The sequence below is a fragment of the Lutra lutra genome, chromosome 6 (genome assembly GCF_902655055.1).
Source record: "Lutra lutra chromosome 6, mLutLut1.2, whole genome shotgun sequence".
NCBI classification, from domain to species: domain Eukaryota; kingdom Metazoa; phylum Chordata; class Mammalia; order Carnivora; family Mustelidae; genus Lutra; species Lutra lutra.
Window position 1 is genome coordinate 99,819,085 of NC_062283.1, and position 13,915 is coordinate 99,832,999.

General features: G+C 43.0%; 1 protein-coding gene across 4 annotated transcripts in view; it reads right to left on the reverse strand.

The window, feature by feature from the left end:
* The window catches only part of LRP11 (LDL receptor related protein 11), a 47,300-nt gene that overhangs the window by 3,705 nt on the left and 29,680 nt on the right, over nt 1–13,915 (reverse strand). For all 4 annotated transcript variants that reach the window (XM_047733973.1, XM_047733974.1, XM_047733970.1 and 1 more), the window contains one exon: nt 2,328–2,429. In XM_047733973.1, coding sequence (XP_047589929.1) covers nt 2,328–2,429 — 102 coding nt within the window. The remainder of the gene's footprint in view (nt 1–2,327; nt 2,430–13,915) is intronic.

The window sequence follows — 13,915 nt, forward strand, 5'->3', positions numbered from 1 at the left end:
AGAGGGATACTGGGAGAGAGGGAGAGAATCTCATGCAGGCTCCCTGCTGAGTACAGAGCCAAATCACAACCCTAAGCTCATGACCTGAGCTGACATCAAGAGTCAGATGCTTAACTGACTGAACCCCCCAGGTGCCCCATAGGTTTCTGGGTTATTTGGGCCTTAATATGGGAGAGTCTTTAGTGTCAAGGTCATGGCTGCAGCCACAAAGCAGAAGAGATTGCCAGAGAGAGAGGGAAAAGAGGGAGGCCCACAAGGGAGGCCCTAGGAAACACCAGCATTTAAGAGGGCAGACAAAAGACAACCTAAGAGAACAGAAAGAGACGGATCGGAGAAGTGGCAGGGCAGTTGAGGGAGAGGAGTTTTGGAAGCACAGGGAAGAGACTATTTCAAGGAAGCACTTGGCTAAACCAAATGCTAAGAGGTCAAGTGGGGTGAAGCCTGGAGAGGCCAATGGACTTAGCAATCAGAAATTCTTTTCAGAGAGACTGAAGAAGGCATGCTGTCTTATTTTTATGTGTTGGGAGAGATCTGAAAGTGTCTGCATCTGTTGGGAGAACGAGCCCATAGAGAAACAGATTAAAAACACCTGAGAGTTCATTAATGATGGAGAAACATACCTGAGAAGATTAGGGGCTTGTATCAAGGTCAGGGGGAGACAGACCTTGGAAAGAGAGGACACTTCTTCCTTGAGTACTGAAGGCAAGGAGGCAGGTGCGTGCAAACAGAGGAGCATTCCCCTCTGGGGAAGCGTAGCTGAGGACAATCGATCACTGGGCTTGTTCGGGGCTGGGAAAGGACTAGAGGCTGCACTCCTAAATGTGCATGATTTACATAGGGGTGAGCATCGGTGCTTAGGCTGCGGGGAAGGGGGCTGAGCTAGAAGGTCCCAGTTCCAGGGCTGAGGGAGCAAGTGCAGCCATGGTAACAACAGAGCAGACATATACTCTTGGGGAATTTTCTATTTGCCAAGTCAGAGATGAGGTGGCCACACTGTCAAGCTGATTCCTATTTAATGCTTTGGATGCAAAAAACATGGAATCTCTCATAAAGAACTTGCTAGAATACTGCAAACTATTCTAGACTTTTCAGTATTCATTTGGCATGTTTTCTTCACTGTCTTTAGTTTGGGTATTTGGAGATTTAAAATTTTCTAACCCCTTATGAAACACATCAAGATATAATTTTCTCAAGAACCAGCTAAGGAGATGAGTCAGGTATTCTGCTCATTTCAGTGGGAGTGACATTCGTAATACATGACACATAACTGGAACGGGCAGTCAGAACAGAGACTCTCCGCTTCAGCCAGGCAGGGGTGCCAGGCAGGCCTGGTTTCCCTTTATGTGTGCATGGGGGACAGGGCCCTTTTAAGTGAAATACCCAGCGGGCCAGCAGGCCGCACAGCATCTAGGTACTTGGGGTCTGGATTATTCTGTTGGTTAACGGTTATGCTTTAATGTTGTCCAGATTTTACAAAGAACACCCTGTGACAAAAAGAAAGCCTTCTCCACGTTCAGATCTATAATTTAAGAACCATCTTTCTTTCACATAAATCTTCTTTTACTAATTAGTTTGTGAGATTTAGTACTAAAACCTACCTTTCTACAAAACCAGGTGAAAAGGGTTTTCTTTCTAGTTAAAAACCACAAATCATGGAATTGTGATATTCTTCTTGTACTCACTACACATTCCCTGGACCTCTAACACTCTTTCCTCATACCTGTTGTCTTTGGTCTTTATCGCCGGAGCAGCTGGAGAGAACTAGGTGCTCTAAGATCTCTACTCATATCACAACCAAGTCAAGCAGAAGAGCCCCCGTTCATCAGGCTCAACGTATGAGCCACGAAGTGCGCTAAATGCTTTCATCGTCCCATTCGTGCTCCCAAACGACTCTGAGGCAGAGGCAGTTGTTATCTCCATCCTACTAATGAGGAGGCTGGGATCCAGAGAGAGAAAATCGCCCGCCCCAGGCCGTGGAGTTTAGTGGTGGAGTGAGGGTTTGAACCTTGGCATCAGATTCTAGAGCCTGTATTTTTAACCTCGGTGCAGGAGTATCACTCTTCCCACAGAAATGTTACACCTGGGAAGGAATGTAGCAATAATCTAATCCAATCAATTTATAAAAGAGGAGCCAAGGTCCAAAGATGTGAGGTTGCGAGTTTAAGAGCCCAACCCCACAGCGTGATAGAGGAGGTGAGAATCCCACGGTTCTTCAGACCACAGGTCTTTCGTGGACCCTGGCAGCTTCCTCTGAGAACTGCAACTGGAGGACCTGCGATTCTGCAGACGCTTATACTCGGCAGTGACTTTCCTGGTCACACATTTACCTGTTTCTGGGGCCGGGTGTTCCCCTCCTCGTCCTCCTCGATGGCTCTTGGACTCAAAAATGTAATTTTCCTCTTTTCTGTTCTTCCCCGTGGAACCACGATCTACAGGAAATAAACAGAACATATATTGAAGGTACAGCAGAAACTTCAGAAAACAGATATGAAAATACAGCTATATATATATTTTTTAGGATGGATTTAAAGGATTTACAGAATTTATTTCTCTAGTAAACCTAAGTCTGTGTTGGGTACTGGCGCACTAGGTGGCTCCCGTGACCAGTTTCGTAATGTGGAGGATGGGGCTGGAACAAAACTGGTGGCAGAGGGAGGGGGAGAGGCCCACGGCACCGGAAACCCTACCCTGACCCGGGAGGAGGAAGGAGAGGCCTCAGCTCGAAAAGTCAAGGGTAATGTCTGGACTTCATAGAATGGAAGGCAGAAGCCCTCCACAGAGGTTTTCTTTTAAAAAATGAACAGAGCGGGCACCTGGGTGGCTCAGGTGGTTTAAGCATCTGCCTTCGGCTCAGGTGGTGATCACAGGGTCCTGGGATTGAGTCCTGCGTCCGCTCCCTGCTCTGTGGGGAGCCTGCTTCTCCCTCTGAACCTCCCCTCTCTCGTGCTCTCTCATTCTCTCTCTCAAATAAATAAGGTCTTAAAGAAAAAGTGAGCAGTGAGCATACACAGGGCATTCAAACACGCGCTTCGACGTTCTCACCCAACCCTACTTGGCAGGGGTTCATCGCTTCATGTGCTCTGGTTTGGTCAGAGAGGTTTGGCTCCTGCCCAGGTTCTTTCGAGTAGTAAGTGGGTCACAGGGCTGGGGTTTGGTTTATTTATTTTTACTTTTTTTTTTTTTTTTTTGAGAGGGAGAGAGAGGGAGAGAGAGACTGTGTGCCTGTGCCAGGAAGTGCTGGAAGGTGCAGAGGGAGAGGAAGAGAGAGAATCTTAACCAGTCAAGCCACCCAGGCGCCCCAGGACTGGGATTTAAACCCAGGTGTGTCTAACTGCTTATGGGAGGAAACCAGCCCTTGTGATGTAATAAGATGTCGTTAATTGCTTACTCTATTCAGTTAGACGATACTATTGAGAGCGAATAGTGAGAAAGGTCAAATCTTAGGACTTTTATCCCAGGTCTGATGAGCCACGACTGGACCATTGTATCATCTCCTATCTAGGAATGGACATTTGTGTGCTTATTACATTGACACTACAATGAGAAATGAGCCAGTGGAGTGGCCCTCCTGCTGCGATCACAGGGGAGGTTGTGGGACTATATAACTCTCAGTGACAATATATTAGAAATGATGAATTGACATGGGGAATTTTACTGAGAAACAAAACCAAATTTTTTTTTTAAAGATTTTATTTATTTATTTGACAGAGAGAGATCACAAGTAGACAGAGGCAGGCAGAGAGAGAGAGGGAAGCAGGCCTCTTGCTGAGCAGAGAGCCCGATGCGGGACTCGATCCCAGGACCCTGAGATCATGACCTGAGCCGAAGGCAGCGGCTTAACCCATTGAGCCACCCAGGCGCCCCCAAAACCAAATTTTTAAGCTCCTGTACTCATAGGTCATCAACAGGTGCGTTAGTAACTCCTACAAATGAAACCAGGTGACTTAAACGTAGTATTTACAAAATTCTTTGTAAATTGTTCTAAGGGATATGCCTGGATTTACTAAGGATCACAAAAATCAAGAGCTTGATGGAAAATTGTAAAGTTACTGCAGGCAGAAAGCCATGGCTTAAACTGATTGTAACAGTCACAGGCTAACGCTGTTAAAGAGAATGGACTGCAAATACATTTATTTTCATTAAGGCATCCTTGATACTCCTTTTCACTGAGGCCTGCAAGCCATTTGTCACCATACAGCGTGGACCTTGTCCAGGATTTAGTGTGAAATATCCCCGACTATGGCCCCCCTTTCTGTCCTCATGGCCACAGCCTTAGGTCTCTGTCACCTTTAACTCAAACACTGCCAGAGCCTCTAACCAGGCGGGATGTGACTGCAAAGGCTCCTCCTCCAGGAGGCTGGGCCAGGTTTGCTACTAGCCCAGGCCGCCCCAGGCTCTCTGCTTTCTGTGGTCCTTCTCCAGGTTACTCAAAAGGACCCATCCAGGCCACCTGTATAGGGCCAGTAATGTGGGCTGTCATCCATAAACTCCAGGCCCCAAGAGAATGAAAGACACGAGGAAGGCATATGCAATTCCTTGTAGGCCAGCAAATCAGATTTACCTTTCAAGTTGATTGCTATGATTGTCCGTTTGACTGTGGTGGTGGAAGGCCCGCACCCATCCAGAACCGTGAGGGGAGCAAAAGGAAGAGGAGCAGCCAGTGGGAGACTATACTCATGGACAAAGGGATGGCTGCCTGGAGCTGTGGGGACCTGTGTCCCAGTAGGATGGGAACAGGGACTACTGAATTTAAGCCATTGGGGCTGGTGGAGTGCTGAGGCTATTGAGAACATGGGCTGTCCTCCACATGGCAAACTGAGTTCAACTCCTTTGGATTTTGTGGACCAATTAAAAATTCAAAGTGATTTTTGTGGCCAATTTAGGGTTGTCAATTTTTTATTTTGCCAAATAAAGATATTGAAAGAAATGGCCATTTACTAAGGCCATTGCCTTCACTTCATGATAAAGTGAGGAAATGTGTAAACCCACAGAACATAATACATAAAAAGGACAGCTCTTTAAATGGAATAAATTCAGCCTTATAAAAAATGGACTGCTTTGTCCTTTTTTCTCTCATTTTTGCCATGAATGAATGAAAGGTTTATTATGGGTGGGTACTGTTCCTTCCTCTGCTGTCTTTGGGACTAAATTTGGTTACCCTCCTTCTTGACTCCACCGGTCTAGAAGCCTTAGTGGGCTTTCGAGGTCCCCATCTTGCCCTCGAATCCCGACAAGCTCCCTTCCCTTTGAATAGCTAGGATCACCTGCTTCCATAATTGTCATTCCCAAACCCATTTGTTCATGCAATTAACTAGAACCCTTGTTTTCCATATATTCCAATTCTTTCTCCCATTGTTCAGAGCACAGTGGAATGTCCACACCTATTGCAGCCACCTATCCACAAGGCACAATGGGCACAGAGCCTGCAAAATGTTTCAATTTGATTTCCCTTAAAATCACAAAACACAAAAACACAATACATACAATAATAACACATAATCTAGCCTGTATTACATTAATCTCTATACCAACACAGTCATAAAGAGTAATATTTTGTTGTGTTTTTTTTTTTAAATGGGCCCAAGGAAGTCATAATGCAGATCTACAAGTAGCCAACCCTGACTTCTCCAGCACCCACTGATCTCTTCCTTCTGAGCTTCTAATGCCCTAATAGAAAGTATTGTACAAGCAGGTCTTAAGGGAACTGTAGCTGTTTCTTGTCTCTGCAACTGAGAGAAAAGGTCTTTGAACTCAAAGAGGCTTGCTGCTGAAGTCGTCACCCCACTGGGGCTGGTATGACACGCTGAGTTAAATTACACACTCGCTGTGTGACCTAAGTTCTTCCCCTCTCTGTGTCTCACTGTCTTCATCCATAAAATGTGGATAATGATTCCTGCACATCACCAGTTGCTACAAAGACCAAAGAAGCCACAGTGACAGGTACTCAGGAAGTCCTCTCTCCAATAATAAATCTGGCAGTGGGAAGATCACATGGCTGAGAACTCACGTCCTACTTTTTAAAAATAATGAGCCAGGAATAAAAACACCAAAATTTACCAACCTCCAATTCTTTTCGGAGGATTGGCTCATTTGTCTTTTACCCAGTAGAAAAAATAAAATAACTACATTCACAACCCCCCTCCAACCGTCTCCTTCCATCGGAGATGAGCGATAGCTCATCCTCATTCTGAGGAGGAACTCGGTACTGGGGCCACCACTGCACTGTTTTTATTTCTTATTTGAATTAACTGTCTTACAGGCTTGTCGTTCTCTTACCCGAGGTTCCTAGTGAAAGCCACTGCCCTCAAATGCTCCAGCAAAAATTCGTCAGGCACGAATAGCTACTGAGAGACTAGATTATGTTTACATACAATGTCTCATGCAATCCTTGTAGCAACACTGTGAGAAGATATTATTGTCCTCTCACAGACAGGTTGAGAGCAGTTAGTTCCCTGGATCCTAGTAACTTGTGGGGCTGGAATTAGAACCCAGGACTGGTCCAGAGTTGGAGCATTTCTACTCAGCCACACTGTTCTCAGAGCCACAGATCCAAGAACTTGAGAGTTGAGACTGTATTTATTTACTCCTATCTAGGCAAATCAAAATCCCTAGGCAAAAACCACAAATGTAAGTATTTCCTTAGGAAGTCTGAGACAAAGGCCTATTAAGGATGTAGCGGAGAAAGAGGTTAATCATACTTAGAAAGGGGATCTTGCCTTGGAGATGGGTTCACGTGGAAAACTAGACAAATTCATTCTGCATCTTCAGTTGCCAATGGTGAAGAGTATTTTCTTAGCTGCCCTCACTCCTTGGGGAGAGAAAGCCAGTGCTGTAGGAGGTGGGAGGGATCCAGCATTAGGGAGAGGGCAGTGCACACAGGAGACTTAAGAAAACACAATTGCCACAGACTAGAATTTTCAGGGGATTTGTCCTGCCCAAGTCGGTATTTGAAATTTCTGTTTTCTACATTTCAGGGAGGAATTTTCTGTCATTTCCCAGACCGATTCACTTTTCCTAGACGCCAACATATGTAACACCCGAGAGAAATGCTTCACTTCCACGTGTCCTACGGTAGGCTCTAACGAGAGTGATAAGTCAGAACAAACAAGACAAAGATAGCATTTGCTTCTGTAAATAAATTTTCTAATAACCCTTTTAGAAAAGTTAATATCTTAGGAAATGATTTTTTCCCTTTTCTGAATGACCTATTGTGTTACACGTACACGCATAGCCTTGCATTCACAGAGGGAGTTGGAAGCTGGATATGAGTTATTTTAATTTCATTTTCAGTCACCATAGAACATGCAGGCATGTTCTGGAAGGAAGGTGGAAATACCAGCTGGAAAAGTGACTACAATATGGGCTTGCATTCCAGAATGTTCTATGGCTTCCTGCAACCACCTGCCAACTAACACAGACAACAGAATTGTTCTTTGTCACTATTCACTGGCAGAGCACACTGCATGCTGCAAAGTCGGGAAGAGGGAGCTCTCTTCAGGAAATGTTCTGGATCGTTCTAGGATATGATCTGTCCATTTCCGAAAACAGCTGAATTTCTTGGCGCCTAACAGGCTATTCAGCTATGCTGTTGTTTATCAGGCTCCAACAAATTCAAACTACCTTCCCAGAAATGTTGTTTCATGGTTTCAGGATGTTTTCTCAATAAGAAAAGAGACAGTCCAGCATAATGAAAAGATGAAATACCCACAAAAAATACAGCGTACATGAAAAAATCCCTTTGAATACCATTTATAAGGATATCCTCTCTGGATAAAACACGTTCCGCAATAAATCAAAGGTCACAGTTTCTCCCTGAAGCTACCACCAGAAAGAAGCTGAAGGGCGAGGCTTTGGCACATTTCCGGGAGGGGAATGTGAGAAAGTGCGGGCCGAGCCCCATGGGACCCTACAGAAATCGCGCATTCCCCCAAGTCCGTGCTCCCTCTGGATCCTTTTTTTTTTTTTTTTTAAATTTAAGATTATATTTATTTATTTGACAGAAAGAAACACAGCAAGAGAGGGAACGCAAGCAGGGGTAGAGGGAACTGGCTTCCCGCCAGGTAGTCTGACTTGGGGCTCCATCCCAGGACGCTGGGATCACGACCCCAGCTGAAGGCAGACGCTTAACAACTGAGCCACCCAGGCGCCCCCATCTGGATCCTTAGGGAATCTGGCTGACTTGTTGGGCTGGACATGAATCCTCCAGTTTCAAAAAAAACTGGACTCACTGTAAACGTGGATCCACCACTTTTCTAGCACTCTGCAGTGCTGGGGGGCAGATTTCTTTCCTCCGGCTGGGCCAGAGAGAAGACCTGAGGACCCAGGGGACAGGCTCTGCAGAGAGAAGACCTGAGCACGCAGGGGACAGGCTCTGCAGATGCAGGAACGGCTAACAATCCAGCCATGGAGACTCTGCGCACTGAGCACAAGCGGCTGGGACGCTGTGCAGCCCCTACCCCAGCGTGGAGGGCACAGAGCAGGCGTTCCCCGCCTAACCCAGTGTTTGCACACATCCTTGGTTTTATCCTTAGTAACATGCTTAGGAGAAATTCATTTTTTAAAAAAGATTTTATTTATTTGACAGAGAGAGAGAGAAAGCAAGAGAGGGGAAAAAGCAGAGGGAGTAGAAGAGGGAGAAGCAGGCTTCCCACTGAGCAGGGAGTCTGATGCAGAGCTCCATCCCAGGACCCTGAGATCATGAACCTAGCTGAAGGCAGATGCTTAACGAATGAGCCACCCAGGCGCCCCAGAAATTCCCAGTTGTGAGATAACTGAATCAGGCCACATGCAGATTTAATGCTTCAGAACCTGCCCTCTAGAAGACTGTACTAAATTTTTAAAAAAGATTTATTTATTTTAGAGCAGTGCTCGCAGAGGGGAGGGGCAGAGGGAGAGAGAGAGAGAGTCTTAAGCAGATTCCCCAGTGAGAGGGGAGCCCTGGCAGGGCTTGATCTCAGGGCCCTGAGATCACCACCAGAGCAGAAACCAAAACCAAGCTTCATGGAAGCTGCCACCCAGGCACCTGTGACTGTACTAATTCTAATCCCACCCAAAGTGCATGATCTTGTTTCTCTGAGCTTTGTACAGTAATTATATTTTTCCCCTGCTTATGTGACATAGGAAAAACTGCATTTCATCACTTTCTGTACTGCATTATCACTATTAATCCTAGTTTATCTTTAACATACCTTCAATGAGTTGTTTCTTTTATCCTCACAACACGTCCATGGGGGAAGGAAGTGGCAGAAAATTTAACTTGTCCATTTGTATCATACTAGCTGATGATCCTTGAAAAACCCAGGCACAGGTTGCCAACAGTGGTGCATTTTAAAATGTATTTACGTTATGCTGGGTAGAGGATAAATTACCTTGCATGAAATCAGAGGCTGGGGACGCTAGTGTGGGGGTCTTAGGGATGGGAAAGGAGGAGATAGTTGCCGTCTCAACAAACCTCTTGTTCAGAGGGCACTTTCAAACATTTGCAAAGTTCTGTCCTTCTCTTCCCACTTTCTCCACCCTGGACTTTTCAAATACTGTGTTTTCATTCTTCACCCATTCCAACCCACCTACCCTCTAGCACCCATCAGTTTGTTCTCTGTATTTATGAATCGGTTTTTTGGGGCATTTGTTTCTTTTTTTTTTTTTTTTTTAAGATTTTATTTATTCATTTGACAGACAGAGATCACAAGTAGGCAGAGAGGCAGGCAGAGAGAAGGAAGAAGTCTCTTCACGGAGCAGAGAGCCCAATGCGGGGCTCAATCCCAGGACTCTGGGATCATGACCTGAGCCAAAGGCAGAGGCTTTAACCCACTGAGCCACTCAGGCGCCCCTGGGTGTTTGTTTCTTAAAAAAGTTTTTGTTTTTGATGGATATGTAATAACACACAAATATACTCCTGAGAAAAATAAAAGTTTCATAAACATAACGTGTTCCTAATTTTGATAAAAGTGAATAAATGTCCAAAAAAAAACCTACCAGAACTGATAAATGAATTCAGTAAATTTGTGGGATACAAAATTAATATACAGAAATCTGTTCCATTTCTATACATTAATAATGAAGTAAAAGAAAGGAAAATTTTAAAAAATCCTATTTACAATTGAACCAATAAGAATAAAATATCTAGGAATAAACTTAATCTAGGAGGTGAAAGATTTGTCTGAAAATTATAAAATGCTGATGAAAGAAACTGATGATACAAACAAATCGAAAAACATTCCATGTTCATGGATTGGAAGAACCAATATTGTGAAAATGTCTATAATACCTAAAGCAATCCAGATTTAAGGTAATCCCTACCAAAATACCAATAGCATTTTTCACAAAACTAGAAAAAATAATCCTAAAATTTATATGGAACCACAAAAAAATCCCAATGTTGTAGGATTGCAAAAGCAATCTTGAGAAAGAAGAACAAAGCTGGAGGTATCACAATCCTAGATTTCAAGATATATTACAAAGCTGTAGCAATCAAAACAATATGGTACTGGCACTAAAATAGACACATAAATCAATGGAACAGGATAGAAAATCAAAAACGAAAGCCATAACTATATGGTCAAAGGAAGCAAGAATATACAATGGGGAAAAGATTGTCTTTTCAATAAATGGTGTTGGAAAAACTGGACAGACACATACAAAAGAATGAAACTAGACCACTTTCTAACACCACACACAAAAATAAACTCAAAAAGGATTAAGGACCTAAATGTGAGATCTGAAACCATAAAACCCCTAGAAGAAAACACAGGCAGTGATTTCTTTAATGTCAGCTGTAGAAACATTTTTCTAGATATGTCTCCTCAGGCAAGGGAGACAAAAACAAAATTAAAGTATTGGGACTACATCAAAGTAAAAAAACTTTTGCATAGCAAATGAAACCATCAAGAAAATGACAAGGCAGGGGCGCCTGGGTGGCTCAGTGGGTTAAAGCCTCTGCCTTTGGCTCGGGTCATGATCCCGGGGTCCTGGGATCAAGCCCCGCATCCGGCTCTCTGCTCAGTGGGGAGCCTGCTTCCTCCTTTCTCTCTGCCTGCCTCTCTGCCTACTTGTGATCTCTGTCTGTCAAATAAATAAATAAAAATCTTAAAAAAAATAAATAAAATGACAAGGCAACCTACTAAATGGGAGAAGTTATTTGCAAATGATATATCCAGTAATGGGTTAACATCCGAAATATATAAATAACTTAATAAACCTAACACCAAAAAACCCCCACAAAGAAACAAAAAACAACCTTTGATTAAAAATGGGCAGAAGATCTAAAGACATTTTTCCAAAGAAGATATATAAATAGCCAACAGACACATGAAAAGATGCTCAACACCACTAACCATCAGGGAAATGCAAATCAAAACCACAATGAGCTCTCGCCTCACACCTGAACACAAAATCTGAACACAAAAAACAAGGAATACAAGTTTTGATGAGGACGAGGGAAAAAAAGAATCTTTGTATACTGTTGGTGGCAATGTGAGCTGGTAAAATCACTATGGAAAACAACATGGAGTTACCTCAAAAAATTAAAAACAGAATTACCATATGATCTAGTAATTCCACTACAGGGGTGTTTACCCAAAGAAAACATAACACTAATTTAAAAAGATACACGAGCCCCTTTGTTTACAATAGCATTATTTACAACAGCCAAGATATGGAAGCAGCCCAAGAGCCCCTCTGTAGCTGAATGGATAAAAAAGAGGTGGTATTTATACACAATGGAATATTACTCAGCCATAAAAAAGAGTGAAATCTTGTCATTTGCAACGATGTGAATGGACCTAAAGGGTATTAGGCTAGGTGAAATAAGTCATACAGAAAAATACAAATACCACAGGTTTTCACTCATTGAAATTAAGAAACAAAACAAAGGGGCGCCTGGGTGGCTCAGTGGGTTAAGGTCTCTGCCTTCCGCTCGGGTCGTGGTCCCAGGGTCCTGGGATTGAGCCCCATATCGGGCTCTCTGTTCCTCGGGGGGCCTGCTTTCTCCTCTCTCTCTGCCTGCCTCTGCCTTCTTGTGATCTCTGTCTGTCGAATAAATGAATAAAATCTTAAAAAAAAAAAAAAAAAGAAACAAAACAAAGAAAAAAAAGAAACAAAGCCAAAAAACCATATTCTTAAATACAGAGAACAAACTGGTGGTTGGCAGAGGGGAGGGGTCTAGGAGTTCCGGTGAAGTAGGTAAAGGGGATTGAGAGCACACTTATCATGAGGAGCACTGAGTAATGCAGAGAATTGTTGAATCACTCTATTGTGCACCTGAAACTAGAACACTAGTTTAATATATTAATTTATATATTATATAGTTATATAATTATTATATATTAATTATTATATATTATATAATTATTATATAATTAAAATTATATATTATGTAATATATTAATTTTTAATATAATTAATACAATTAATGTATTAATTATATTTTAAAAAGTGAATAAATGTGCATACGGGGCACCTGGGTGGCTCAGTGGGTTAAGCGGCTGCCTTCAGCTCAGATCGTGATCCCAGGATCTTGGGATTGAGCCCCGCATCAGGCTCCTTGCTTGGTAGGAGAGCCTGCTTCTCCCTTTCCCTCTGCCTCCTGTTCCCTTACTTGTGCTCTATCTCTCTGTGAAATGAATAAATAAAATCTTTAAAAAAAAAAAGTGTGTACATATGTGCATAAATTGAAGTGACCAGAAAAAAAATGTAACAAAATGTTAACGGTGAGTTTTGCTAGATGGTTTTGATTTTTTCTTTATATTTTTCTGTAGTTTTCAAATTTTCTACAGTAAATATGTATTTAATAGTTAGGAAGAACAATACATATTATAAATATGTTATTATATTATAATATAATGTAAAATATAACATAGTAACTGGACATTTAATCTCTCTGCATCTGTGAAACTCCATTCCTTACATCTTTATAACCAAAGTCAGAGGCTTATTATCAAAAAAGGACAACACAGAGACTGCAAATTCTTTTCAAACTGAGTGCCGGCTCCCATCCAGTGGTGGTGTAGCCTGGAGCACTGTTTTCAAAGAAATTTCAAAGAAATTCTGAGGCTGAGTGCTCACTGACCAGGAGACAGCACTGGGATTGGGGAGCACTCTGGCCTGGATACCAGTACAAGCATCAGGCTATGGATCATTCCCGAAGCTCTCTCAGGGCTGTGGGGGCTTAGAGGTTGTCTGCTTGAAATCGCTTACTGACTGGTGAGGAGACAGGCTCAGAGTATGAAGCAGCTTGCTCAAGGTTCTAAAGGCCAAGCCAAGACTAGACCCAAATTAAGGAGACATGGGCTTTGGTCTCCTCTCTGTCTTCAGCTAATCCACTCACACCCATGTGAGACTCTCTACCACAGAGACCCTGTGAGAACTCCTCTGTCCTATTCGCCAGCTCTTCAGCTCTTCCCTGCTGCCCAGAGCACAAGTCTCCCCTGACTCTGGCCTCGTGGTTGGGGGTCAGGGGTGGGGGGGGGCGTTGTCTTCTCCATTCATACCTTCCATTCTGGGAAATGTCTGGACTGACTGATTTGCCCAGCAGGTGGCAGTACCAACAAGGGAGAGACCCAACGCAGGGGCACCGAAAGCACCTAAATCTAAGCCCAAAGTGGAAGGTTTTGTGTAGATACTCTTATGCATAAACAATGAATCTCGGAATATTGAAAAAACAAAATAAATTAGAAGTGCCCCCCCAAATAAATAAATAAACAAATAGTAGATAAACAAAAGATGGGAAAGAAATATCCCCAAATATTAAAAGTTGTTTTTAGTAAAGGGTGGTATTTTAAGTCCTTTTTATTTTTTATTATTTGCATCATCTGCAACGAACAAAAAATTTTCATCAAGAAGTTCTTAAAATAGTGACGGAATATTTCCATATAATGTAGGCAGAATTGGGAGTACTGAGAAGACATTTACAAATGCG